The 27,634-nt window shown below is 38.7% G+C and overlaps 1 protein-coding gene across 1 annotated transcript in view; it reads right to left on the bottom strand.

The window, feature by feature from the left end:
• Lancl3 (LanC lantibiotic synthetase component C-like 3 (bacterial)) overlaps positions 1-26,400 on the bottom strand; it is a 96,184-nt gene extending 69,784 nt beyond the window's left edge. Inside the window, exon 1 of the mRNA XM_013026751.1 lies at positions 25,725-26,400. Coding sequence (XP_012882205.1) covers positions 25,725-26,297 — 573 coding nt within the window. The 5' untranslated portion in view covers positions 26,298-26,400. The remainder of the gene's footprint in view (positions 1-25,724) is intronic.
• Between the last annotated feature and the right edge of the window lie 1,234 nt (positions 26,401-27,634).

Genomic DNA, 27,634 nt, shown 5'->3' with positions numbered 1-27,634 from the left:
AACACAAGGCTTTGCACATATTGAACACATGCTCTACCCCTGAGCTCTACCTCCTACATCCAAAATTTAATGACTTTAATGACCAAGGTTAAAAAAAATGTCACAGGATATAGGCATAAAAGAATGGTTTACAACATGAATGCTACTCAGTAAGCCAAATGTGAATGTGTTTATTGTATGAGAACATACATATTAAAACAAAGCCTATTATGGATGATGCACTTGCTTGCTCACAAGTGGAGGTACCGTATGAAAGGTATCTTGCCACTCGACATGTGGTCCTTGGAGCAGGAACACTGGCAACAATAGGATCTTAAAACAGGCACAGAATCTTACACCCCACTTCAGACCTCTAATACTTTTTTGGGGCCATGTAAAATGTAGTAGAGTTGTAGAAGCATTGGTTTGGAATGATTAAGAATGTCTCTATCAAGTTATAACACCTGGAATGTGGAGATGTTATTACTCTGACCTATAAGTGACATTGTTTAATATCCAGAGGAGTGCAGACACTGCAAAAATTTGCAATATTTGTCATAAGGGGAAGAAGAAAAGTTACTCTGCCTTTAGTACCAATAATTAATATATTTGTAAGTCCAAAGATGAATTTTCCCCTAAATGTCATTTTATCAAAGTGTCAAGGTTAATATAAATTCTCCAAGATGACATGATAACAGACATTGCTGGGAAGCATGCCATGGAAATACAATGCAGGTTTTTCATAAAGTGCCTACTGTCATCTCTAGGAGGCAGCAGATTACTTCAAAAATCTGGTATACTGTCTGGTTTAAACTATAAGACAGGATTACCTGAAGTGTTCCTGCTACTTGAACTGTAAGAAAGTCAAGAATGCCATCTGCAGCTTGTCCACAACATTCTCAGAAGTGAGAGTATATTTATACCAGATGATAGTACCAATTCATTTGAGAAGAAAAGCACATAGTTTACTCTTCAAAGAAGAGAGTGGTTGTTGTGCTAAATACAATTAAATACAATCACATATACTCGGCAGCCTACACTGCTAGTTCTGGCTCTGAAAGTCAGTGATGCTCTCAACAACACTCCAAGGAAAGACTAAACAGAGGCTGAGAGAAGTTATTCTAACTTCCCTGAAACTAACAGTAGTCCCTGTATACAGAACCTTCAAAGAGAGCATGAGGATTTCTCTGTTTCCCAAATCAAGCTGAAAATTCTTGTCTATAAAATGTCTGCAGACAGAAGTATGATGGCCTTGAGCAGAGGTTCTTAGGGCAGTCTCTGGACCAGCAGCATCAATATCTCCTGGGAACTTGGGAGATATGCAAATTCTCCCACCCCAAGCCACACTTATATAAGGCACAGTAACCAGTGTTTTACTAAGCCCTTCTTGTGATTCTGATGAATGCCAGCTTTTAGGCTGGGAAGGGATGTGAAGGGTAAACAAAAGGAGGAGGCTGCAATGCTTGGTAAGAAATGTATGCATTATCCTGCCCATGTAATTGTAACCCCTCTGTACAGTATGTTCACAAATAAAATAAAAAAATAAATAAAAAGAATGACTAGGATCAATACAACTCAAATGATCACTGAGGGTAGCTTAGTCTTATTTTAATGGTTTTGTTTCTAATCTATCATGAATTGCTACTTTTATCAAAGAATATACTGATACATTGCCAGAAAAAATGAAATGAATGATACATATACAATACCAGGTCTAATTTTGTATTGTTAGATTCAATTGATAAAAAGATTACTCAAATTACTCAAAACGTTCTGAACTGCATGCTTTCAGTTTTTGTACTTATATCCTAACAGATCAGTAATATTTTACAGAATGGTACAAGCCTTAAAGTTACACTCTGAATAGCAGTGTTCAAGATATTCAGAAAGGCCCTTTTCAAAAAAACAAAAATCAAAAACCAAAAAAACTAAGTACACAATTTTATTGATTCTAAAATATGCTTCTTTTTCACATCTTAACATCTCTGAAATTGGAATGCATCTTAAAATTCTTACCATTCAGGAGGACTTAGCATCAACAGCCCGTGTGTGCATCAAAACCCCCTATATAAGTGCCAACCATGTAAGGAAACATTGCCAGAGTGAAATAATTTTATTTTATAAAAAATGATCCATCATCAGTCTTTTTGATGCCACCAAGGATGATACTTTGTGGAAAATCATGACCCTACATGACTCCTAGGTAAGAGTATTTCATGAGAATGTTTTGTAAATAATTTAGCAATTTATTGAGCTTATACTTTTCCATTAGGTATGCTAAAATACATGTGATAAAAATCAATGCCTAAAAAACCCTAAGGACTCTTTTAATGAGTATAAAATCCTAAATGATATGGAAATATTGCATCTGTTTAACTGAGATGCTTTTTTCTCTTTCTTAATAGTACAAATGACAGAAAGCATAATTGATTGAATACTGCAAATCTTTAAAAAACTTATATAAGAATAAGTAGCTAAGCTATAAGAAAGTAGACCCCTTAATGTACCATGCAAAAGAGAAGGGAAAAAAGCCAGGTACAATGGTTCAACTCTATAATCCTAGCTACTTGAGAAGTAGAGATTGGGAGTTTGTAGTTCAAGGCCAGCCACACAGAAGGAAGTTCAAAAGACTCCTCCTCAACCAATAGCTGAGCACAGTGGTGACTGTCATCTCAGTTATAGGGGAAACAATGGCTGGACACAATGGCACTGGCCTATCATCCCCAATAACAAAACTTGACCAGGAGGATCAGATCATTACCAAGTCTCACCTTGACATAAAACAGGACCTTACCTTGAAAATAATCAACACAAAAAGAGACTGGATATGTGTTTTGAGTGGTAGTATGACTTCCTATCAAGCATGAAGCCCTGAGTTGTTCAATCTCCAGTGTTGAAAAAGAAAAGGAAGCAAACAAAAGACTTTAAGCTAAAATGTATATGTGATAAGCAAAGCCAGGCAACCTGGAGAACAAATGTTGATATCCCTTGCATCAATCTGAGAAAAGATTGTTAGAATGATCCAAAACCAGCAACCTGTCTGGCTCCCAGAAGCAACAAAACAAGAACTCAATCAAACGTGTGTGTGCAGTGAAAGACTCAAGGAAAGAAACCAATATAAGTGACAAAACACAACAAACAAGAAAATTAGATTAAGAAGGAATTCCAGTATTGAAATAACTAGATATGAGATTTCTTTTAAAGCACTAAATACTTTAAGAAATAAGGTAAAAGAACAAAACTTGGCAAGTAACAGGAAACCATGACAAAATGGTTATATAGAACTTACACAAAGCTGCAATTAATAAAAATAAGTCACAATGATATGTTAAACAGAATAAATACTGCTCAAGAGAGACCTGGAAGACAAATCTGAAGAAGTTACCTAGAATGTCACACTGAGATGCAAATAAATGAAAAATGTTAAAGAATAAGCAACATAAAGTTCTATAAAGTTCACACACACACACACACACACACACACACACACACACACACACACACATCCATTTAGAACCACAGAAGGATATCAAGCAAAATACTCAGAATTTTATTTGCCAAAGAAAATCACCTGCTGAATTTAAAAACTATTGATGCCTATAATCTAGCCTAGAAAATTCTGATTTAATTGGTCTTATAGCTGACGCTTCAGAAAAATTTAAAGCTCCTTAGGTGATTCTATGTGTAGCCAAAGTAGAAAAGCACCAATATAAAAAGAAAATAGGGAAGATTGTGAACTTGGTGTAGATAAAGTCTTATATAGGACATCAAAAGTGCAAGTTGAAGAGCCCAAGCTATAAGCTGACTGGAGTAATGGTAGTTCAACTCTATGAACATATTGAAACATATTGAATTATATGCTTAAAACAAGTTAATTTTGTGGTCAAAACTGTAAAAAATAGAGGAGAGGTAGTATTTGAAAGGACATTCGTTTAATGCTTTTTTTTCTGAACTGATTAAAGATACAGAACTACAAAATACAATGAGTACAACATACAGCAAATAGTGTCTTTTGACTGGAAACACTGTAATAAACTGGAGAGATCCAAAGTAAAAAATGCCTAGCAATAAATATTCAGAGGGCATTGTAAACACATCAAAAACAACACCATATCTTAAGTGCCAAAGAAGAGAACTTAATAGCAAGGATTTACTAAGTATCATCTTGGGTTGAAGTCTTTAGAAAAAAAACACTAGGAGTAACAGAAATCACAACAATATTGTTTGTTGATACACATTTATTTTGCAAAGACAAGAACATGGGGAAATATAAAGTCTCTCAAGCTTGAAAGCTAAATGTAAAAAGCCATTGATACAGCACTTTTAGTTAGAATCTCTACAAAGACACCGGCTCCAAGGGAAGATCAGGGACTTTTCTATGGTGAAATACTGGTGAGGGGTTACCTGTTGGTCAATATCCAACAGCATAAATCAGAAACACTTGTGGCAAACAAGAGTGGCACCTTGCTCCACTCAAAGTTCAAGCTATAAGCCAGGCATTGATGGGTCAAGACTGTAATCCTAGCTACACAGGAGGCTGAGATCTGAGGACTGGGATTGGAAGCCAGCCTGGGCAGGAAAGTCCATGACACTCTTATCCCCAGTGAACTCCCAAAAGGTTGGAAGAAGAGTTGTGGTTCAAGTGGTAGAGTACTAGCTTTGAGCAGAAAAGCTCAGGCACAGCACCCAGGCCCTTGGTGGAAAACCAATCTGAAGGCCCATTTTTTCCTTCCAGCTTTTGATTTAATAATCTTTAGGGGTCTGTTTATTCACAAGGAAAGGAGATGGTGATATATTCATTTTTGGTTGTAATAAAAATAAAATTAATGGCAAAACAGCTTTCACACTTCTGTGCACATGTGATTCATAAATGAACACCTGGAGATTGCACTTTAATATTAGGGTATCCTTTCTTCTTTGCAGAAAAACCATGAGTACTTAAAATAAACAATTAAAACAAACAAAAGTTAATTCTAGTAGCTGATAAAATGCTTAGGTCTCATATTTCAGTTTATGAAGAGTGAATGCAAGCTCCAAACAGAACAAGATAAAGGGCCAAAAACATACAAAAGGTTTTTTCGCCCATATGAATATAAAATAATGGAGATAACTTTTAAAAGCAAAATAAAAAAAACTTTTAGTTGTCAGGTATTTTAAAGTTCAAAATTGTAGTTCCTTAAAGGTTATCTTTAATGTTAATAATCATAGTTCAACATGTCATCTTAGAAAGGCATAAATGGATCATTTTGACCTGTCACAAGCTAGGCACATTTCCCATTTTATACTGTAAAAGTGGTAGAATTTTACCATCTATTGGCTGTCAAAAGGCTGATTTATCCTGAGTGGAAATATGACAATATTCATGACTAACCAAGTATCCTGTTCATCAAATACTTAATCCTGAGTGGCTCTGCTAGCAGATTCATAAAAGTGAAAATAAAACCCACACACATTTAGGAACTTGTAAGGATTTGGCTTTAAAATATGGGCTGTCCCTTCTTACATTCTATACTTGAGCCTCAAGTAAAGGGAGTTATTTGGTTTCATGAAATTAAAAACATTTCATCTGCCTCCATGCCTTCCTTCAGTAAATATGTACTGAAGAATCTCCTGTTTGCCAGGAGGGCATCCATTATTCAGCTCAGTAGCAGTAAAAAGGCTGCGGTGATCAAGAGCAAGGAATTTTCCCAGGTATGCCATAGGAAATTCTCTGTAGGAAACATGTAGCCTGAAAAAAATGTGATATGTGTAGTGAGCAACAGTAGTAGGGATTCCAGAAAGAAGGGATTGAGAAAGCAACCCAGAAAAAAATGTTTGTGAGAAAAATAGTGAAAGAAAATCACGGAACAATTGTGGTATGGAAACCTTTCTGTTTGATGATTGATCTCACCATTTGTCTTCAGTCCACACAATTGATCACCCACACTGTCCCTTTAGTTATACTACTGCTTCTATATTTTATGGAAGAATTTTCTGATCTGTATTCAATGCCAACCAGATACCTCTCCTCTATTCTCTATATGAGTTTTCAAATATGTGGTAAAAGTAAACATCTAACTCTGTCATGAATCCCCAGGCCTGCTTTAGAAGCTCTGCACAGTCCCCTGAGGGTGGCTCTCAATTCACAGAAAAATATAATTGTTTGTTATTTAGTTAACATTTATTGCTATATTTAAGAGATGGGATTATATATTTAACACTATTTTCAACCACCAGCCCAAAGCAACAGATCACAACTTCAGATGAACACTTGGGTTGTAGACTAGGCTCAGACTTGACTAGTTATGGTAAACCTTGGCTTATATCTTTAGTCTTAGATTTGCAACTGGTTGTTATATATCAAAAGTATCCTGAGTGAGCAATAAGTTCTATTGTTATCCTTTCTCCTACTTTCCTTACCCTTTGGCATTAATATCCAGCTGCTTTCCTAAACTGTCCTTTACCATCACTCTGAAAATTTCCTGTGATGTCATCTATATTCCTTCCCTATTTCTTGATTCTTTTTCTCTTTTAGATGAGCAAAACATGTGTGAATACTTTTTAGACACTTTCCATATCTAAGCTGTTTTTCCTTTTTCCCCCTTGGGTCCGAGACAGGGACTTGAACTCTGTACCTGACACTTTCACTCAGTGGCTAGCTTCCAAACCAAAGGTATTTTTTCTACTCTCATACATGACTGATAATTTTTTCTGTTATAAATTCTATTTAAGAAACAGTTTTATCTAAGAATTTATGGGATGCCTCAATGCATTTTACCTTGTTAAGTTGCTATGAAAAGCAGAGTGTAAACCTTACATAGAACCAATTTTGATTTTGTTTTTCTATTGGGTGAGAGGAGTGGAAGTTGAACTTAGGGACTTCTATTTGCTAAGCAGGCATACTACCACTTGAACCCACCTCAGCTCTTTATGTGATGGGTATTTTGGAGATAGGGTCTCATTCTACACCTCAGTTTGCCTGAGCTTAAACCCTCCTGTCCTTCCCCACATCACTGGAATGAATTTATTTTAACCAGTCATTGGTTGAAATAGGTCTCATAATTTTTTTTGTCCTGTCTGGCTTCAAACTAGGTTCCCCTATTATTTTTCTAAAAATCAGATTATTAATTTCTGAGAATCCTTTTCTTTTCTCAGGAGATTCCTTTCAATAATATTCTGCTGTTATATACATGTGATCATAATTTGCTTCTCTGACAATATCAAATTAGACATTTAGCAGGGTTTCTTATGCTTTGTAAAAATCAGTTCCTATTATTGTAACAAAATACTCCAGATGATTGGTCTAAAAAAGAGGAAAATTTTGATGCACAGATTCAGAGGTTTCGATCTATGATCAGTTGGCCCAATGTTTTTTGGCCTGTTGTGACTCAGTGCATCATGGGTAGGAGTGGGTACCAGGAAGTGAGACCCTCTGATAAAAATAACCAGTACATATTGGCAGGTGGTTTGGAAATACCTCAAAAGGCTAACCACAGAATTTCCCTATGACTCAGCCATGCTACTCCTGGGCATCTACCCAGAATGTTACAAGTCAGATTACCATAAAGACAGACACTTGCATAGCCATGTTCATCACTTCACTATTCACAATAGCCAAGTTATGGAAACAGCCCAGATACCTTAGATGTCAGAATCAAAGGAAAGAAAATGAGACTTCCTCCTACAACCTTTTTTGAAGGCATGCTCCCAATAACCTGAACTTTCCCACTAGGCCCCATCTCTTAAATGTTCTATCATCTTCCAGTGTCACCAGCTGGAGAGTAAACCTTTAGCACATGGACCATGGGGGATATTTTAGTCTAAACTATGCCATGCTCCCAACATTATCTGCTCCTTAAAAGTTCAGTTTCTCTGTTTGTTTGTTTGGTTAGAATCCCTACTTTTTGCATCAAATGTTCTCTTTTGAGTGACAGTGCCTATTTTAGAGGTGCATTATAAAAACTTCCGTTGGAACTCTGAATGTGGGAAAACTAGCAAATTAGTGGGATTTGCTACAAGATGACAAGGCAGTGTACCTGCTATTATTTTGGGATAGAGCACCACTGCAAACATCAGTATCTGTTGCTCTATTTTCTTGACTCCATCTGAATAACAAACTTTCTAATCTACTCCTTTGTGAGAGTTAAGTTGAAAAAATGGCCAAGTGTGTCTGTGTTTTATGAGGTGGAGGGCTCACAATTCTGCAGGTAAACTTGCATGTCATGTTGCTATTTTTGATGAGCTACTTGATGTCGATCTTTTTGCTTTGCTTTGTTTATTTGGTAGTATTGAGGTTCCAGATTTATATTTTTGTACCATTTTTATTTATTTCTAATATAATTGTATTGTTATTATTAAGGTGTTATACAGAAGGGTTACCATTTCATAATTCAGGTAATAGGTACACTTCTCTTTTGGAGAATGCCATCCCTTTCTTCACTTTCTTCCTCTGTTCACTGCCCACAAGTTGCACACTTAATTTTCCACATAGTACATATTGAATACCATGATTTCATTTGGTTTTTTATTTTTATTTTTTCATTTTCATTTTTTTATTGTGAGAATACCATACAGAGGAGTTACAATTACATGGGCAAGATAATGAGTACATTTCTTATCAAGCATTGTTGCCTCCTTTTTGTTTCCCCTTCCCATACTTCCCCCACCTCCCCCTACCCTATCCCCCCCACACCAAAGTTGTGAAGTTCGTTTTTCGACCTAACGACTTGTACATCTCATTGTTGCAATGGGTCCACCTGTATCCCTAGTTAAACGATTTGTTTTTGCCGTTCCCCTCCACAAATTATATCAACATCAAATACAGTGAAAGCAGGGGTTATACCGTGGGGGAGGGACATACAAAGCAACATAGAAATCATCTTATAAATATGTTAGAAACAATTGCATGAAAGAAAAAAACACTTGAATACTTATCTTGGGATTCATTCCCCTCACATCAACATATCTGACCTTTTCTGCATGTCTCAGACATATACTAGTTATTGCAAATAAGGGAAACCATGGGACCTATGTTTCTTTGGGCCTGGTTTACTTCACTTCATATAATTTGTTCCAAGTCTTTTCATTTCCTAACAAATGGGGCAATGTCATTCTTTCTGATAGAAGCGTACAATTCCATTGTGTATATATACCACATTTTCTTGATCCATTCATCTACTGAGCGGCATCTGGGTTGGTTCCATATCTTAGCTATGGTAAATAATGCTGCAATAAACATAGTTGTGCTGGTAGCTTTAGTATGGTCTTGTTAGTAATCATTTGGGTAAATGCCCAAAAGTGGGATTGCTGGGTCATAGGGGAGCTCTATGTGGAGTCTTTTGAAGAACCTCCATACTGCTTTCCAAAGTGATTGAACAAGTTTTCACTCCCACCAACAATGCAGTCAGGTTCCCTTCTGGCCATATCTCCTCCAGCATCTATTGTTATTAGAGTTCTTGACTATAGCCATTCTAACTGGGGTGAGGTTTTTGATTTGCATTTCTTTTATATCTAGAGAGGTTGAGCATTTCTTCATGTGTCTATTGGCCATCCTTCTTTCCTCTTCAGAGAAGTTTCTCTTTAAGTCTTTAGCTCACTTATTTATTGGGCAATTGTTTCTTTGAAGATTTGTTTTTGGGGGATCCATGATTTCATTTGTTTATCCTTCTTCCCTCCCTTTCTGTGCTCCCTCTTTACCCCCTCCTCCAAGAAGCAGAAAAGAAAAAAGAAAACACACACACAAACAACAACCACACTACCACCACCAATAATATAAGTAACCCATGTTTCCAGTTCCTGGAATTTGTTTCAATAAATGCTGTTTTACATGTTCAAGAGAATTATACCTTTGAATTCCTCCTCTACTGGTATCTTCCTTTAGTCTGCTTGTTTGTGTGGGAATGCTTGAAGTCATATATAGGTTACCATGTCCATTTATATTTTAGATCTACCTTCCATTTAAGAGAGGAAATATGCACTGTTTGTCTCTTTGAGCTTGGCCTGCCTCACTTAATATGATTGGTTCTAGGTCCATCTATTTCCCTGCAATGACATTATTCTTTTTAATGGTTGATAAAAATTCCATTGTGTATATGTACCACACTTTTTGGATCCACTTATCTACTTTAGGGCATCTGAGCTGTTTCCATATTTTTTATTGGGAATAGCAATGAACATGGCTATGCAAGTGTCTTTATGGTATCCTGACTTGTAACATTCTGGGTAGATGACCAAGAGTGGCATGGCTGGATCCTTGGGAAGTTCTAAGCTTAGTTTTGTGAGGAACCTCCAAACCACCTGCCAGAGTGGTTTTACTAGTTTATATTCATACCAACATGTTCTGGTTATTTTTAAGAGAGGGCCTCACTTCCTCCCCAGGCATGCACCTGGACCTCAATTCACCTATTTTGGGCTTTGCATCATTGCTGGGATCACAAGTCTGCACCAATGCATTCAGCTTCCACCCATGAAGATAGAGTCTTGTAGACTTTTCTGCTAGGTGCGGGTCTTGAATTGTGATCCTCTTGATCTCTCATTTTTCTATGAAACTACCCTAACAGATTCATGTCCTCGTGCCAGTCATGTGTTGTCAAGGGATGAACTTTTTTGCTCAGAATGTCCTTAATCTTCCATCCCTCCGTTTTCAATCTCCTCAGTAGCTAGGATTAGAGGTATGAGTCACTTACAACAACACTGGGAAGCTCTCTATATCTGTCTTTAAGCCTCACATGTAATTTCTCTGATTCATGAAGGGAGGAAATGGTGTAGGGAGGGAGGAAAGGAGGAAGGAAGAAAGGAGAAGAGTAAGGGAAAAAAGAAAGGAAGGAGGGGAGGGGAAAATGTGAGCCTCTAGGCTTCTTCAAAGATTTTCAGTGTCCAAGTGAAGAACAAATGGGAAGTGCTCCTGCCAACTCTTTTGAAGTGTTTCTTGTTGGATCCGAATCCCTCTCCAAATGTTGCTTCTCCTGCAGCCTTCTTCAATAGCACTACTTAAGTGTTAAAACAGTTACTTTACAGGGGCTGGGAAGGTGGCTCAGTGGTAGAGTGCTTGCCATGTATGCGTGAGGCCCTGGGTTCTATTCCTCAGCACCACATAAGCAGAAAAAGCCAGAAGTGGTGCTGTGGTTCAAGTGATAGAGCACTAGCCTTGAGCTGAAGAGCTGAGGGACAGCACCCAGACCCAGAGTTCAAGCCCCACGACCGACCGCTCCCCTCCCCCAAATAAAAGACAGTTACTTTACTAGTCAGAAGAACTCACAGTGCCTAGAAGTTTACATACCCTGCCCCTCCACACCTAGAGCTAATTACTAGTATAACAGTGTATTTCGAATTTAAGGTATAATTGTTATACTCCATAGTTTCTTCCCCTCCAGACTGAAATAAAGGCTAAAAATTAGCCTAAAACTGCTTGACTTCCTACTCTTCACTGTTTCCTTCTTCTAATATCACTCTTCTACTGATTAACAAAAAACTACCATATGAGTCCACATTCTCACAGTCAGCTTTCAGGAAGCCTAGCCTAAGATCTTCATCTGGTTACTTGGATTTGGGAAAGAATTTAGGAGTCTAACTATTCTGTCAAACTTGCAACTAGTTCTGCTTTCAGACCTGACTCACACTCATACTCCTACCAGAGGGATCAATTCCTAAATCTTCATAGTATCACAGATTTCTCGAAGTTTGTGGTAAATATAAAGTATTTTTGTATTACCATTGTTATTTGATTTTAAGTAAAATGTTTTAAATACTTTGATTATTTTAGTTCAGCTAACCTTTTCTTCATATGTCTTAAGGTACAAGCTCAGTTTTCTTGGAAGTGAGTAATTTAGTAAAAATAAAATCATAGGTTGGGGTACCTGACTTAATTTTATAGCAGTTCCGAAGTTTCATAGTCAGGCAAATGTAAGTTCATCTGTTTTACCAGATGTGTGGTGATGGGGAAGGTACCAAATCACTAAGTTACAATTTTCTCATCTGTAATGGAAATAATATTGTTACCACATTGTTTACTATACAGTTAGTCCTCTGCTTTACCATGTTTTGTGACGATAATGATGATGATGATGATGATGATGATGATAGTAAGATTATACTCCACAGCGCCTTCCCCATAAACTGTACTTCTTAGATTTCAGAGAATAGTCTGAGAAAGTAGTTCCCAAAATGTATTCTCCATAACAGTAGACACTTTGGGGATACAAATGTGAAAATTCTCAGGCTCACCCCCAGACACACTGAGTCAGAAAATTTGGGAGTTAATCCAGCCATGTGTGTTTAACAAGCCCCTCCAGGGATTCTGATGCATACTCAAGTGTGAAAATCACTGACTTGAGAGAAAAATATAACAGATCAATATGGAAATTAAAACCAAGTCCCGGACTCAGTGTATGTGGCATTCAATATGATAAATACAACTAATGAATACACATACTCACTGATTAGGGATAAGAATAGTCATAAGTATAGATTATTATCCTCATATAGTTGCTAATGTTAAAAGCACTGTTAGAAATGAACAAAATAGTATCTGTAAGCTAAAGAGTGAAGTGCAGATTTAAGTTTGTAAAATTGGCAGTGAACTTCTACCACATAGTTTTCAAATATAAATAAGAAAGTGCATTCATGCAAGAAAAAATAATTTCTGTGCCCTGAAGCTGAAGAAACATTTGAAAACAGTCATAAATTTCTGGGTGCCGGTGGCTCATGTCTGTAATCCTAGCTCTCAGGAGGCTGAGATCTGAGGACTGCAATTCAAAGCCAGCCAGGGAGGAAGTCCATGACTCTTATTTCCAATTAACCACCAGAAAACTGGAATTGACGCTATGGCTCAAGTGGTAGAACACTAACTAGCCTTGAGCTGCAGAGTTCAGCAACAGCACCCAGGCCCAGAGTTCAAGCCTCACGATGGACAAAACAAAAAAGTCATCAACTGTATTCATCCTTTTCTGAAACATACTACCAAGTATACATGATCTGGAACACCTGCTGAGGAGAGCTCATTTGTCACTCTAACAGAGTCACAATTACTGATTTTCATCTGAAATTCTGAGTTAATGTCATGCATGCAAATAATCTTCAGGAGTGAAGAAAAGAATAGAAACAAGGTCTCTGAATCCATCACTTGAAACATAGGAGGAAGAAATAGCAAAAAATACATATATATTCCAATATCATCAATATAACAATTTACAGTAGCTTTAAGCCAATTGGATGGTTGCTGAGGAGTACAAATCACAGACACAGGAAAGGGAATTTCTATATTAAGTTTGCAAAGAGTCTAAATTTAAAAAACAGAACAAAACAAAATAAAAACCAAAAGGACTCCTTTCTGTGGAGGAAGGGCAGAGAGTCACTCACACTGGATCCTCTTTCTAGGGTGAAGCCCAGACACTCAATTTACTTTAACACATAATCTGTCTGAGCAGCTCAACTTAATCTCCTTTGTGGCAGAGCAGAGGATATTTTCCTACAGCCCTTTCTGGCCTCTGTGTGAAAATCTCAAAGCTCTGCCATCTGGATACAGCTGTGAAAAACACCCTGGGGACTATCATACAGACTGAGGATCTGAAAAAAATATTTGTACTATTTATTTGGTCAAGATAGAGTTTCACTACACATCAATAATAATATTCAAATAGTGATAATGTTAACAGCTGACATACATACAGAATCCTTACTCTGGACCTAGAGAATCCTCTGCTAAACATAATCTCATTCTCAACGGCTCTTCCTAGCACGCCTAAAAGGTAGGTGTAGCTGCCTGGATTGCACTTTGAAGAGGAAGAAATTAAGCCTCGGAGATGCTATGGAACTTGTTTAAGCTCAATCAGTGACTGCAATCTGATGCCAGGATTCAATCCCAAGGTTACTTAAATCTGGACTTTGTGTTCTTAACTACTCTGTTTTAGTGTCTTAACAGATACACGTCTATTTCAATTGGTATCTTCGAAACATGTGTAATTCTCTTTGTCTCACAAGGAAACAAAACAATTTAAAAACAAAATTGTGTGTTGTTGAAATGCACATGAGGACAATACGTCATTTTTGGTCTGGCATTGGATCTCTTGGGTCCTGAATAGCTACAAAGTCTGTTAGCAATGTGACTCCTTCCTAAAATCACTGTGGATAACAGTTCAGCTGTTCCCCATAGTGTTTGCTTGAGATGGGCAATGCTTTAGTTGCCATGGACACTGGGTTTCAACACACCACTGAGCATGAGAAATCCATCCCATGCAAAGCAACAGAGCCAGCAAATGGACACAGTTAACATCTACCTGCCCATTAATGTGATGGCCAATATTTCTTTTGCCATCTTTCATTTAGATGATGTTCTCACCAGTGAAATATGTAAGACTTTTATCTTTCATCTGGGATGCAGCTTCTTTATGGCCCAGATAGCAGTACTCACAGTTCAGTGTGTCAAGTCATTCATTTTGTCTGAGTTGTTGAATGGAAAAGCTATTCATAAAAAGTCTAATCTTATATAAAACACTCCTTTGTTTTGCTTGAAAAAAAGAGAAAGAAAGATCAAGTGTGTTGTGGAAAATTGTCTATGTAGCTAGCATCTCAAGTATAAGGGATTGGCTAACTTGTAGGTTTCCCTAGTAACTAAATCCATAAAGAAAATATTTGGAAGAGATGAGTGGGAGGAAGATATACATAGATATTCACAAGAATAACATGTTTTATTTTTCTTGGTGCAAACTAAATTGCTAAGGCACTGTTCTTAACTAAAGACAACTATAGGTTAGAGGTCAAGTCGAATGAAGAGAAACACTTGGGACACATCAGAGACTGTTGAGCCAAATTACTAAGAGACTGTCCATACTCTTGTGGGGACTTGAAAGGATATCCCTGCCTCTTGGAAGAAAACTACTATGTATTGTATAGCAGCCAGTCACTTGATAAATGTCATTCATTAATTTAACCAGTAAAAGTGAAAGTAGCCAAAAAGTTAATAAGAAATTAATAGGAATATGTTAATGAGAAATTAGTTCAATCTGTCATTTTTACACTTAGAGGTTAATAAACACAATAAAATTCCATGAATAACCTCTTATAGCACAGTGGGAGCTTATGGTATTGGCAAAATAATTAAAATTCAGTACATTTCAACAAGTTTTACTATGTTTATTTCAACAACTTATACAGTAGTAAGGAAATTTTGAATCACATCCTCTTCAAAAAAATGACAACACCAAGAACATTTGAGTTTTTATGAAATGTACATTAAGAGATAAAAATATATACATATATTATATCTAAAACTAAATAGACTTGAGTATGTCCGTTAAAATCATCCCATAAGAAAATATTTAAAAATAAAAAGGAAAATGTTTGATCATTTTCAATTAAAATTAATTTAGAGTTGATGCAGAAGAATGATTTTATGGCATTACTAGAATATTTCGAAAGTGAGAGTGGGATCTAGCTCATGTTTTCTACCTGATCTGAGAATGTTATAATAAATTTTCTTTCATTGTTTTGTGAAATAATTTTTAAACTAGTGGAAAGTGGTTTATTTGTGCTTTTAAATAAAATGTAAAAACTGGCTTACATAATACAAAATCATATTTATTAAGAAAAAGAAATTAATTCACTCTTATTCAACATGAAAACAAAATTCCCAAACCTGCCAGGATATGTACCAAGCAGTGAATCTTTCCTGCTTCATGAACTGCAAACCAAAAAGCTAATATTCTAGAACCTGTGAAAAAAGTCATTCTCATAAAAGGGACAAATGATAAAAATCATGATGTTTGAGTTCCATTAAACTGTTAATAGGAAATCTATAAAAAGGAAAAATAAGCCTGGCATCAGTGGCTGATGCCTAACTACTCAGGAGGCTAACATCTGAGGATCACAGCTAAAAGCCAGCTCAGGCAGGAAAGTCTGTAAAACTCTTATCTCCAATTAACCACCAAAAAGCTGGAAGTAGAGCTGTGGCTCAAATAGTAGAGTGCTAGTCTTGAGCACAAAACTTCAGGGACAGTGGCCAGGCCCTGAGTTCAAGCCCCACAACTGGCAAAACTAAAGGTGGGAAAAACAGGGAGCTAGAGCTTTAGTACTAAGTCTTCTCAATGGATCATCAGCAGCAACCTTACCTAGAAGCTCATTAGGGAAGTAGAATCTTAGTTCTCCCCCTAGGACCACTGAGCCCAAACTCGATTCTGAGCAAGTCTCAGAGTTTGGATATTAAACCTTGAGGAACACCAACTGAAAACATAAATTTAATGTGAAGGGCAAAATTCTATTTCTACCACTAACCAAGTGTGTGATCTGGAACAAGTTCCTCACCCTCTTTGTGCTTCAATTTCCTCATAAATATTGTGAAGAAAGCATTGATTTATATTAAGTGAAGTAAGCCAGGCCCAAACAAACATAGGCACCATGGTTTTCCTTATTTGCAATAACTAGTATATGTCTGAGACAAGCAGAAAAGGTCAGATAAGTTAATGTTAGGCGAAATGAATCCCAAGATAAGTATTCAAATATTTTTTTTTAATTTCATGGGATTGTTTCTAATGTATTTATAAGATGATTTCTTTGTTGTTTTGGATGTCCTTCCCCCACAGTATAACCCCTGCTTTCACTGTATTTGATGTTGGTATAATTTGTGGAGGAGAAGGGAAAAAACAAATCATTTAAATAGGGATACAGGTAGACTCATTGCAACAATGAGAAGTACAAGTTGTTATGTTGAAAAATGAACTTTACAACTTGGGGAGGGTGGGGGTGGGGGGTCGGGGAGAGGGAGATCGGAAGGGATAGGAAGGGGAAACAAAGGAGGAGGCAACAATGCTTGGTAAGAAATGTACTCATTATCTTGCCCATGTAATTGTAACCCTTCTGTACAGTATTTTCACACAAAAAAGATAGCATTGATGCTCATGTCATAAGGTTGTTAATAGTATTTACTGATAGACATATAGAATCTTGTTCTTACAGAAGAATGCTACTTCTTACAGAAGTAGACAGGAGAACTGTAGCTACCAGAGGGGCAGGACTGAGGTGGAAGGAAGGGAAATAAATCCTGATAATCTGCTCCACAACAAGGTGATTACAGTTAATTATTAATATTCTCATCATTAAAAGTAAGTATGTGAGTCAAGTGCAGGCAGGTCACCTCTGTAATTCACCTACTTGGAATACTGAGAATGGAAGAAAAGAAGAGTGAGGCCAGTTGGGCAGAAAACTTGTTGAAATTACTTCTCAACTCATAGCTGGATGCAGTGGAGCATGCCTATCATCTTGTTGCTGTTGCTGGTGCTGGTGCTGTTGCTGTTGTTGTTTGTTCTATGGAGGGAATCTGGACACAATGATATGTGCCTGTCATCCTAACAATGGCAGGAAGCCAAAAATAATCACATAGTAGTCCAGGTGAATACCCAGTTAGGAAGCAAGACCTTATCTCAAAAATAATCAGTGAAAAACAAGGTTGGAACTGTGGCTCACCTGCCTAGCAACTGTGGGGCCATGAGTTCAAACTACAGTACCACCAAAAAAGAACTATATAAAATGATGGATATGTTAATTGACCTAATTTACTTATTCCAGAGTGTAGAAATGTATTGAAATATCACACTGTAGCCCATAGGTATATATAATTTCTTCTTTTTTTGTGTTGGTGCTTGAATTTAGGATCTCACAATCTCATTTTTTTTTTGCTCTAGGCTGTCACTCTACCACTTGAGCCATACCTCCTCTTTTGGCATTTTGCTAGTTAATTGGGGAGAAGAGTCTCATAGACCATTCTACTCCAGTTGGTTTGGAACCTTAGTCCTCAGATCTCAGCCTCATAACTAGATAGGATTATATGTGTGAGCTACCAACACCTGGCATATAATTATTCCTATCGAGTAAAAATAAAAATGTAAAATAAATGAAGTTACACTTATGTGCCTAAAAAGTGATATAATACCACAAAATGCTTATTATAATTATAGAAGTAAATGATCTGTCATTGTTAATTCCTATTACATTCTTTCAGCATTCACAACATTCTGAGTTGTGCGTGACAAAGGATCTATGCTGAAGCCTGTAACTGTGTTTCACTTTCTGGTAAATGTATAATCAGGCAATTACAAATTGTACCTGGCCAACAAAAATCAAACTTCTGCAATGGTGTTGCTATTTCAAGCTAGTCATCAGGGTTTTTGTACACAGTATACAACATATACGTGCTTTGAAAATGGGGACATCTCAAATCAAACTACGGAGCAAAATCCTGCACAAGCATTTTGTTTGGTAGAATGAAAATGACCAATAAGGAAACTCATTCTTTATCCTAAAGACATCCATCCTCATTTTCTACTTATCTGTTAGACATATATTGAAGTCCAATGAAATCTAGTGCTGGAAAGAGCACAGATAATGCTCAAATGCTAACAGAGAAAATGGAAATTGATATAGCATTTTTGCAAAATAATTTGATCATCCCTACCAAAGGAAAAAAATACGTAAACTCTGATTCAGCAGTTTTGTCTTTAATAATGTACCCTATATATAAACTTGTAAAACATAAATATGCATACATATCTATATGCTGCATACACATATATCATATATGTGTGTTCTTTATAGCATTATTTATGATAGCAGAAAAGGAAAAAAGCTGAAGCATTCTAAATGTCCATCAATAAGAGTTAAATAATGTTATATCCATTAAATGGAATCAATATAAAGAGACATCTATGCAGAATGTACAAAGATGCTCAAGATACACTTAAGAAAGCAATCTGTAGTGTATATGTATAATATGATGACTTGTGTAAGTGGATAAAAATGTAAGTAGTTTTTAGAAGGCTTATTTTGGTCCTTTAATTTCTTTGCATTTTTTTTCTTTTTTTTGGTGTCAGTACTGTAGTTTTTGAATTTAGTACCTGGGCACTGTCCCTTAGTTTTTTCACTCAAGGCTGGTGCTCTACCACTTAAGCCACAGCTCCACTTCACTTCTTGTTTTTGGTAGTTAATTGGAAATAATAGTCTTAGACTTTTCTGCTAGGGCTGAGTTTAAACTGTGACCCTCAGATCAAAGTTCAGTTACTGGTATGAGCCACCCACACCCAGAAGATATTTTTTTAAAGAATAAACTTAACAATTATTAGTTCAAATGAGGCTAACTTGTATCCTCTGAGATTTTCTGAATCTGAGGGCAGTAATAACATTTTGGGATTTAGGGGGGGGGGCAATCCCAAGACTGAAACTTGGAGCCTGGACAGTATCCTTAAGGGTCTTTTTGCTCCAGGCTAGCACTCTACCACTTGAGCCATGGCTCCACTTGCGGATTTTTTGATAGTTTACTGGAGATAAGAGTCTCATGGACTTTCCTGCCCGGGCTCTCTTCAAAGCATGATCCTCAGATCTCAGCCTCCTTCCTGAGTAGCCTGGCATGAAGGCAGCAGTAATTTTTAAGGATAGCAGACAAAGTGCAAATATTTCCTATCATAATATATTCCCAATATTTGCTTTCTTTAATTTTAGTTAATAGTTAATTGCTTCTGTTTGACAGCTAGCTGACACAAAAACACCTTGTAGTTGCCATTGGATATGAAGATGACCTAAGGGAAGAAAAACACCAAAGGGAAACAAGTGAATAGATACAAGAGGTCATTTTACGAAGCGTGCATGCACACACACACACACACACACACACACACACACACACTACCACCACCACCACCACCACTAATACCACCACCATCACAAAGTTCTGCACTACGTTTAAACACACATTGCATTATATATATATATATATTTAAAAAATCATGAAATATGCATAAGGAGACAGTGTTTCTCCTGGTGTTGAGGTTTTCACTGGTGGCTTATCTTCACTTTCACTATGGAATTTTCCTAGCTATATATCTCCACCCCCACCCCATTGCAATGGGAGGTCACAGACAGATCTTATCAAAGAAGACAAAAGACAGACAGTTCCTCTCGACAACTATTTCCTTCTCTCTTCTTTCTGATCAGAAACTTGTGTCCAATTTTAGAGGTTAGAAATCAAAGACACTTAGCTTTCCCTGAAACTAGAACTGGCCAGGGATCAAGTACTGGGCAATGAGTCAGAGGGAAATTCTTCTAGGATAAAACGTTCTACATGATTAAAAAGGCAGACAAATGCTTCGAACCCTCCCCCTTTCTACATCACTTGTAAAGTAATATGATGTTTGCAATGGCAGCAGCCTTGTTGAATACTGAAGGTGGATACAACTAAACCACAACAATGGCAAAGAAAGCAACTAGAAAGTGTTTGGGTCTGTTAACTCTTCCGGGTCACTGAACCAATCATGGTATATATGGTCTAGCTCTAGATTCCTTGTTAAGTGAGGTAATAAACATTCCCATGGTCTCAATCACAGTTTTCTTTTTTGAGACAAGGACTCATTATGCTGCCCAGTTTAGTCTCAAATTCCTGGGTTCAAGTGTTTTTCTTAACCCAATGCTGGAACTACAGGCATATGCCACCATGTATGATTCCAATCACTTCTTTTTGGATATTCTGTTATTTTCAGCTAAAAGTTTCTCTTCTTCTACAGTTGCTCATCATTTGCCTTAAGAAATACATTGAGGATCCAATTAACAGCTTCACAGTTTTTAAATCACAGCAGGAACATAGGTATCTTGTATTGAGTATCATTTTTATCTGATATTCATAATTACCTAGGGTTTTCTGTCAGTGGAGCAGAAAGGGCTGTGATTGATTTATTAGTTACTACATGACAAGCACTATGCTAGGCCCTTTAGCTAGTCATCACAGAAACTTTCAAAATGAACCACATCCATGTTTCTTACCTTACTTAAACAACAGAGCATTTCTCTTTATTTCAAATGTAGTCCACAACCACCAGTATTACTTCCCTACACAAATCGCAAGTACATTCATATCACACTGTAGTTGTTGGAGAGATCTCAAAATATCATTGTCTGTCATCACAGTTTCGGAAGTACTATAATCATAGGCTCATTGCAACATCTTATTTTAATGTGTTAATAAAAACGTGCGTATGCTACTGAATCACATATTTTAATATTTTAGTGGTTTAATTGTAATATAATTGTCTTCCTCTATAATCCTTTGGGTTTTATTTTACACACATAAAAATGTTTTTCTAAGAAGCCCTGAAGGTTTCATCAGACTGGAAAAGGAGTCCGTGTCAAAGAAAAAAGAGGGTGATTAGAGTTACAAAACAAGTCCTCCTTGTGATTAGACAGACAGACAGACTAGAAGACAGGCAGATAGGTGTTGGGGATCAAACCCAGGGCTTCCACATGCTAAGGACGTGTTCTACCACTGAACTACATCCCCAGCATCTCATAATTCTTAATACTGTTGACCCATTTTCTGTACAGAAAACTAGGGTGATGTTCTTTAAAGGTAAATAAGATCCATATATCCCTGTGTTAAAACATGAAACAAATTCCTGACATTTACTGACCTGGCCATATAAGATCTTATTTTAGCCTGTTCACAGCTTTGAACTTTCCACGGCATGTGTGGGATATATATCCCCACTCATGCTCCAGTTATTCTGGCCTTCTTCCATTTCTTTGCAATTTCTAAGCTGTTTCCTACCTCGTCCCCTCTTTCTTGGAATGGCAGCTTTCGGAGCAACCACTGCATTCTCATGCTATAGTGATGAGACTTGACATCTCTTCCACAGAAAAAAACCTTCCTGCCAACCCATCTCAAGTAGCAGTTCAGCCTTCTTTCACCTTTCCCCAGATAGTTCCTGTTTACTTTCTTCAGATCACGTATTACACCAAATTATATTTTTTAAATTTTACTTTCTACTGAATCCCAGGATCTAGTGAAGTACATGGTATGACAGAGAAACCCAATATTCACTGAATGAATGAATAAAATGTATGATAATCCAATGAAGAATCATTGTTAAAGCCCCAGAATCCTAAAGCTTTCAGAATTCTTATTACTCAATTTACAGGTGAGAAAACTGAGGCCTAAAGGTCTAAGATCACTCAGAGACAGTTGTTTTAACCAATGTACTAGGCCTCCCCTTAGTCCCTCCACTATTTCTTGCCACATTTCCACCCATCAGTGGAATGTAGAACATATCTAGTACAAATTTTTATGGCATGATTATGTGGGGGCTTTGGAGGTCCTACTGCTCAAAGATATCTGCCTGACCAACTCTCAAAGCTATTTCCTTTATTTCCAAGAAGGCTGAATTAAAATGTAAATGTATTATAAAGATGGGTGATTCTCTCTATATGTCTATCTCTGTCTCCCTACACACACACACACACACACACACACACACACACACACACACACCCTTTGAATGTGTCTGAAACTTATAAACATAAGTAGAAACAAAAAAATCAAATTGAAGGAAAAAAATATAGAAAATCTAAGGTAAATAGGGGTAAATGCTGATTTATGTAAACACATGTGATAAGGCACTGCCTGCAAGATTGTGTGGCCCATAATTCTGGTGATTATCCTTGTACCCAACACAAAATGAGAAACATAATCAATTGCACGACATATTTTAAAGACTGAAATAATTTAGTCAAATAATTCTATGTCTTGAGATAAATTCCTCTTAGCATGCTAGAACATAGTAATAGGCCTTTATAGAATTAAACCTGGCAGCATGTCTCAATAGATAGGGCTGATATTGTACCAAAACCCATGCAGCATCATATTGTCTTGCTATTGAAATCACGGTCCAAAGATCAAGGACATCAGCATCATGTAGGTACTTGTTAGCAACACAGAAGCTCAGACCTTATCTCAAGACTGAATCAAAATCTGTATATTAATTAAGAAGACGCTGTGATTCCTACCCACATTAGTTTCAGAAGTACTGATATAATGGTTCAACTTGATCTGAGGAAACATTTGTTTAAAAAAAATGAAACAAACTATAATTCATTCGATTCATTCAAAAACTAATGACTGAGGCCCCGGCAGTAGTAAATAATTTCTTTAAATATGACACCATTATGGAAAGAGTCCAGATACCCTACAATAGATGAGTGGATCCAAAAATTGTGGTACCTATACACAATAGAGTTTTACACAGCCACAAGAAAGAATAAATATAACACCAGAAGCACCATCATAAAGGAAAATATTGATCAGTGGGACACCATTAAAGATAAAATATACATTAAGCCATGCCATAGACAGTATTTGAAACAAGAAAAGTTAGGCACCTAAATATGAGCCAGATACTGTGTTAACAATGAAACAAAAAATCTCTATGCTTATAGAATTTACATCTAATAGTGAAGGGAGAAATAAACGGAGTGAAACAAAACAAGTGAGAAAGGAAAAGACAAGGATTGGGATTACAATTTTAAATAGGGCAGACAGGAGAGACTTCACCGAAGAGGTAAAGACCTGTACAAGGTCATGGAGCTAGCTATAAAAATACCAAGGGGAAGTGTTCCAGGGAGAGAGAACAGAGAGTACAAACACCTTGAGACAGGAAAATGCCTAAAACAGCAAGAAGGCCAATGTGGTTGAAGAGTGGGTGAGAAATGAAGTAGGAATGAAGGAGGCTAGATCATGTGGGGCCTCGCCAGCCATTTTAAGAAGCATAACTTCAGCTATGAGATGGGAAATCATTAGAGATAAAGTCATAGGGAGCTAGTGCAGGATGCTGAGCAGGGAAATGACATAATAAAAAGTGTTTTAAAGAAGATTTCTTAACGGTGAATAGAATGGCTTAGTGGGATAACCCAGCTGAAAGTGATTCACCCCTTCTATTATGAATCTGGTGGAAAAGATGTGTGAAGAATTGTGGAGAAGATATTAACTAGGGTGATAGCTAAGGGAACTGCCAGGGGAAGGTGAATACAAATGACATTGGAAGGACAGAAACCTGGGCTCTATGACAGATTATTCAGAGAAATGACACATGGGAGAAATCCTTTTTAATCAAGGCTTAAGGATCTGGTGCTGGGGGAAAAGCTGTATGCTAGCAAGGACTTTGAGGCGGGGATGGCAATGCTTAGCCTGGACTGATGTACACCTTTCAAGTCTGAATTTCTTGAATCGGTAAAGCTGAGACTAGCACTGGGAATAGCTGATCTAAAAGATTATGAGCTGTTTCGTTTTGTTTCCAATCTTGAGAGCTTCTTCCATCTCCTGGGAGCAGGGGCCAAAGCACCTCAACTTGATTAGTACAAAAAGACAGATCTGGTTTGGCAGGAAGGCAGAAGAAAGCTCTTAATAAATGTCTTTGTGGATAAGTGCTGTAAACTGGCACTGAACCACCAGGTTTTGTGCAGCGTCCTTGGGCTCTGTTTCCATGTGCATGCTTTGGTGGGTCTCCCAACTCTGCCATTTCATTCTAGAGAAAAGCCCCCAAGGCCTGAAAAGGGGAAAGAAGCAAGGTTAAAGAAAACAAAATGGAAAAAAAAAAGAATTTGAAAATTGCCTACCACCAGACTGCAAGGTCTAGGAAGCAGACGCAAATGCAATGCAAATGATATGCAAATGGATCTGTGGCCTTCTAAAAGGTTTTTATACAACTGGAAGGGCCCTTGGGAAACTGCTAGCAGACAACAGTGACTCAGAAGCTGAGTGAACTATTTCAAGACAACTTTGTCACACAGACCTTTGCTGCCCAACAGGGCACTGTATACATTCTTTAGTAATCTTTTATATTCTCACTTGAATCAACCTCATCTGCTACAAACTAAAATAAAATACCAAGTCTACTTTGGTTGAGGTTATCTAAGTTAATTACAGTTTTAAAATGTACTGTATCCCTTTAATTTTTCTTCAAGAGCTTTTCTCACCCAAATAGAATCAAGCTAAATGTGTCATTTCCTCCCTAGAACAATATGTGGCTCCAGTGGATTATGAATGAAAGTGCTTTTCTCTCGGTGCTAGTTACTATGATCCTTTACAGTCCCCCCTCCCTCTCCACAGGAAGTGGCACAGTGTCTTCTAATATCCACCCTTGATATTCAAAGTGAATCCAGAATAAAACCCTGCATTTGTATGTGTGCGTGGATTTGTGAAATTCAATTCCTTTCACGAAGCCACCGAACTATTCATTTAGAAAAGCTGCCATTAAGGATGGTGTGGCCTTGAGGGCCATTAAACACACAGTTAGAAAGGAAAGATATACATTTGATCCCATGGGCACATTTCTAACTACGTGTGTGCATTCAAATGCAAAATTTGAGAGAATTTATGAGATAAACAGAATTATAAGCACATCTGACCTACATCTGGGTAGTTATTCTTGGTTAGAGACTCCAGAGAGCCAGGAACAACTTACCTCTACATTCACCCCTACAAGTTCTATTACTTTTCCAGTACTCTAATGTTGCAGGTGCCACAAATTTTGACAGCAGGGTCAAAGGAAAGGAAATTCCTTCTTTCTTTTTTTGGTTTGTTTCCCCCACTTCCTCCTGCTTTTTCAAATTTCTCTTGACAGGCCAGCTGTCATCGCCCCAAAAGCTAGCTGTCAAAGAAGCATCTACAGGAGAATGCTACATTCATTATAAAACAGAAATGGGCAAAAATACAGAATCTCAACAAATGAGGGACCGAACAAAAGAGAGGGAAAGAAGAGCCAGACCAAAGCAGAGGATAAAGCTCAAGAGAAGGAAGAAATGACAATGCTAGACAAAGAGTAACAAAGAGATGAGGGAGAACCAACCAGAGGCCATCCTGTGGGAGTCTGGGAAGCACACAATGACCACCCGGGGCCAGTGGCGGGGCAGGGCAGGGCAGGGTATGCGGCGAGCGCCCTCTGGCGGCCGGGGTTATCTCTTACCTCCTGGGCGAGTTTCTGCTTGAGCACCAGCGCTGCACACAGGTAACCCGCCCGGCCCACGAAGAGCTCGTCCGAGCCGCACTCCAGGAAGGAGACTGGCGCGCAGATGGTACACAGAGCCCGGAACTTGCCCAGGGGCTGCACATAGTCAGACCGGCCCAGGGCGTGGTACACGAGCGTGGCTACGGCATACACGCCCGCACCCCCGAGCAGAAAAGCAGCCCGAGTATCGGCGTCCGGTTCGCCCCATTCCTCAGCGCGGGCGCACGCGTCTATGAGGCGCTTGGCTGAGCGCAAGTAGCGCTCGCGGGCTGAGGCGAAGAGTGGGCTCTGAGAGACGTGGTACAGCATGTAGGCCACCCCAGCTACACCGCTGTACAGCCCACCCTGACAGCTGCTCGCTGCAGCTGTCGCCCCCCGGGCCTCAGCGCCGCCCCCAAGTGGGGGCAGCTCCTGGAGGATGCGCTCTATGGTGGCGGTGACCAAGGGCGCCACCGCTTCCTCGCACTGACCCGCCAGCAGGCTGCCCTGGTAGTCATCGAAGCGGTTGGCGAAGCAGCGCTTGGTGTCCATGCTGTTGCCCGTGTCCCCCCACCCACCCACCCCCACAAGGTCCAGATAGGGATCGCTTAAGGGTGCGTCCTGCAGCCCGGAGTCCCACCTCTGACTGTCTGTGGCGCTCCGATGGCGATGTAGGCAGCGGGGATGGCGCGAGAAGAGTGAGACGGGGAGGTGACAAGAGGAGGCGGGCGCGAGGAAGAAGCACGGAGCGGATGGCCAAGTGGGGCAGCGCTCTGCCGCCAGGCTCCTGACTGGCCCGGACGAGCGCGAGCGATGCGCGTCGGGAGCCCCCCTCCCCTCCCAGAGGCCGCGCCCTCCCCGAACCCGCCCCCTCCTGGGCTGTCGCAGCTCCGCCGCTTCTTTCTCCAACGGGCCGGGGTGATCTCGGGCAGGACCTGTGCGGAGTCGCGCCACTCCTCCCGCCCCGCCCTCCTCTCCCCCCCCGCCCCCGGCAGAAGCCCAGGGACGTGCGGGACACCGTGAGACTGGACTTGAGCACACCTGGCAGTGGAGGTGACTACCACGAGTCTTGTGGATGATCAGTGCGCAGATCGAGTCAGCATCACCTAGGAACATAGTGAAAAATGAAGCACCTCAAGCTCCATTTCCAGACTCATTGAATCAAAAAATCTGAATATGAAGCAAGATCCCTAAAGTGATCAACATGCACCTAAAAGTTTGAAAAGCCACTGAACTAGGCTAAAGTACCAGAAAAAGGTGTGTGTGTGTGTGTGTGTGTGTGTGGTTGGGGGGTTGGGGGGTGGAGGGGAGAGAACGCTGTGCTCTAACACGCTTGGTTGTTATCTTGGTCAGGTAAAGTGACTCAGAAATGTTTCTGGTACTTTGTTGAGAGCAACTATTTCACTTACTTAAGAGACAAGTTTTGTGTGGAAGGACTTTTTTCCTTCAGAAGTGTTCTTTCTGAAGGAAAGATGAAGAAGATGAAATAGTTTAGCCATCCATCCTTGCCTGATGTCTGAGTAAAAAGCCCCGTTTTGCCAAGACTATTGACAGAACTGAAACATCCAGATACTTTTGGGGGGGGGGCAGTATGGACCATCATCTTCCTACAATGCTACCAAAATGGGTTGACAATCCACTTTTAGGCAGGGAGCTTGATAAATAAGAAAAGGAAAGGCATCAAAAAGAACACCAGGAATAGTTTTGAGACTTCCTTCCTCATCTGTCCTGTAATAGACATTAAGAATGAGTTAGTTTTGTAGGTGGGCAAGATGGTTTACACCTATAATACTACCTACTAAAAGGATGGGATTTGGAGAATCCAAATTTGAAGCTAGCCCAGGAAGAAAATTCTATGAGAATCCAACTTCAAAATTACCAACAAGAAT

This window comes from Dipodomys ordii, unplaced genomic scaffold, assembly GCF_000151885.1.
Source record: "Dipodomys ordii isolate 6190 unplaced genomic scaffold, Dord_2.0 Scaffold96, whole genome shotgun sequence".
Lineage (NCBI taxonomy): Eukaryota > Metazoa > Chordata > Mammalia > Rodentia > Heteromyidae > Dipodomys > Dipodomys ordii.
The sequence above is the reverse complement of the archived record's forward strand: the minus strand, read 5'-3'. Positions and strand labels throughout refer to the sequence as shown.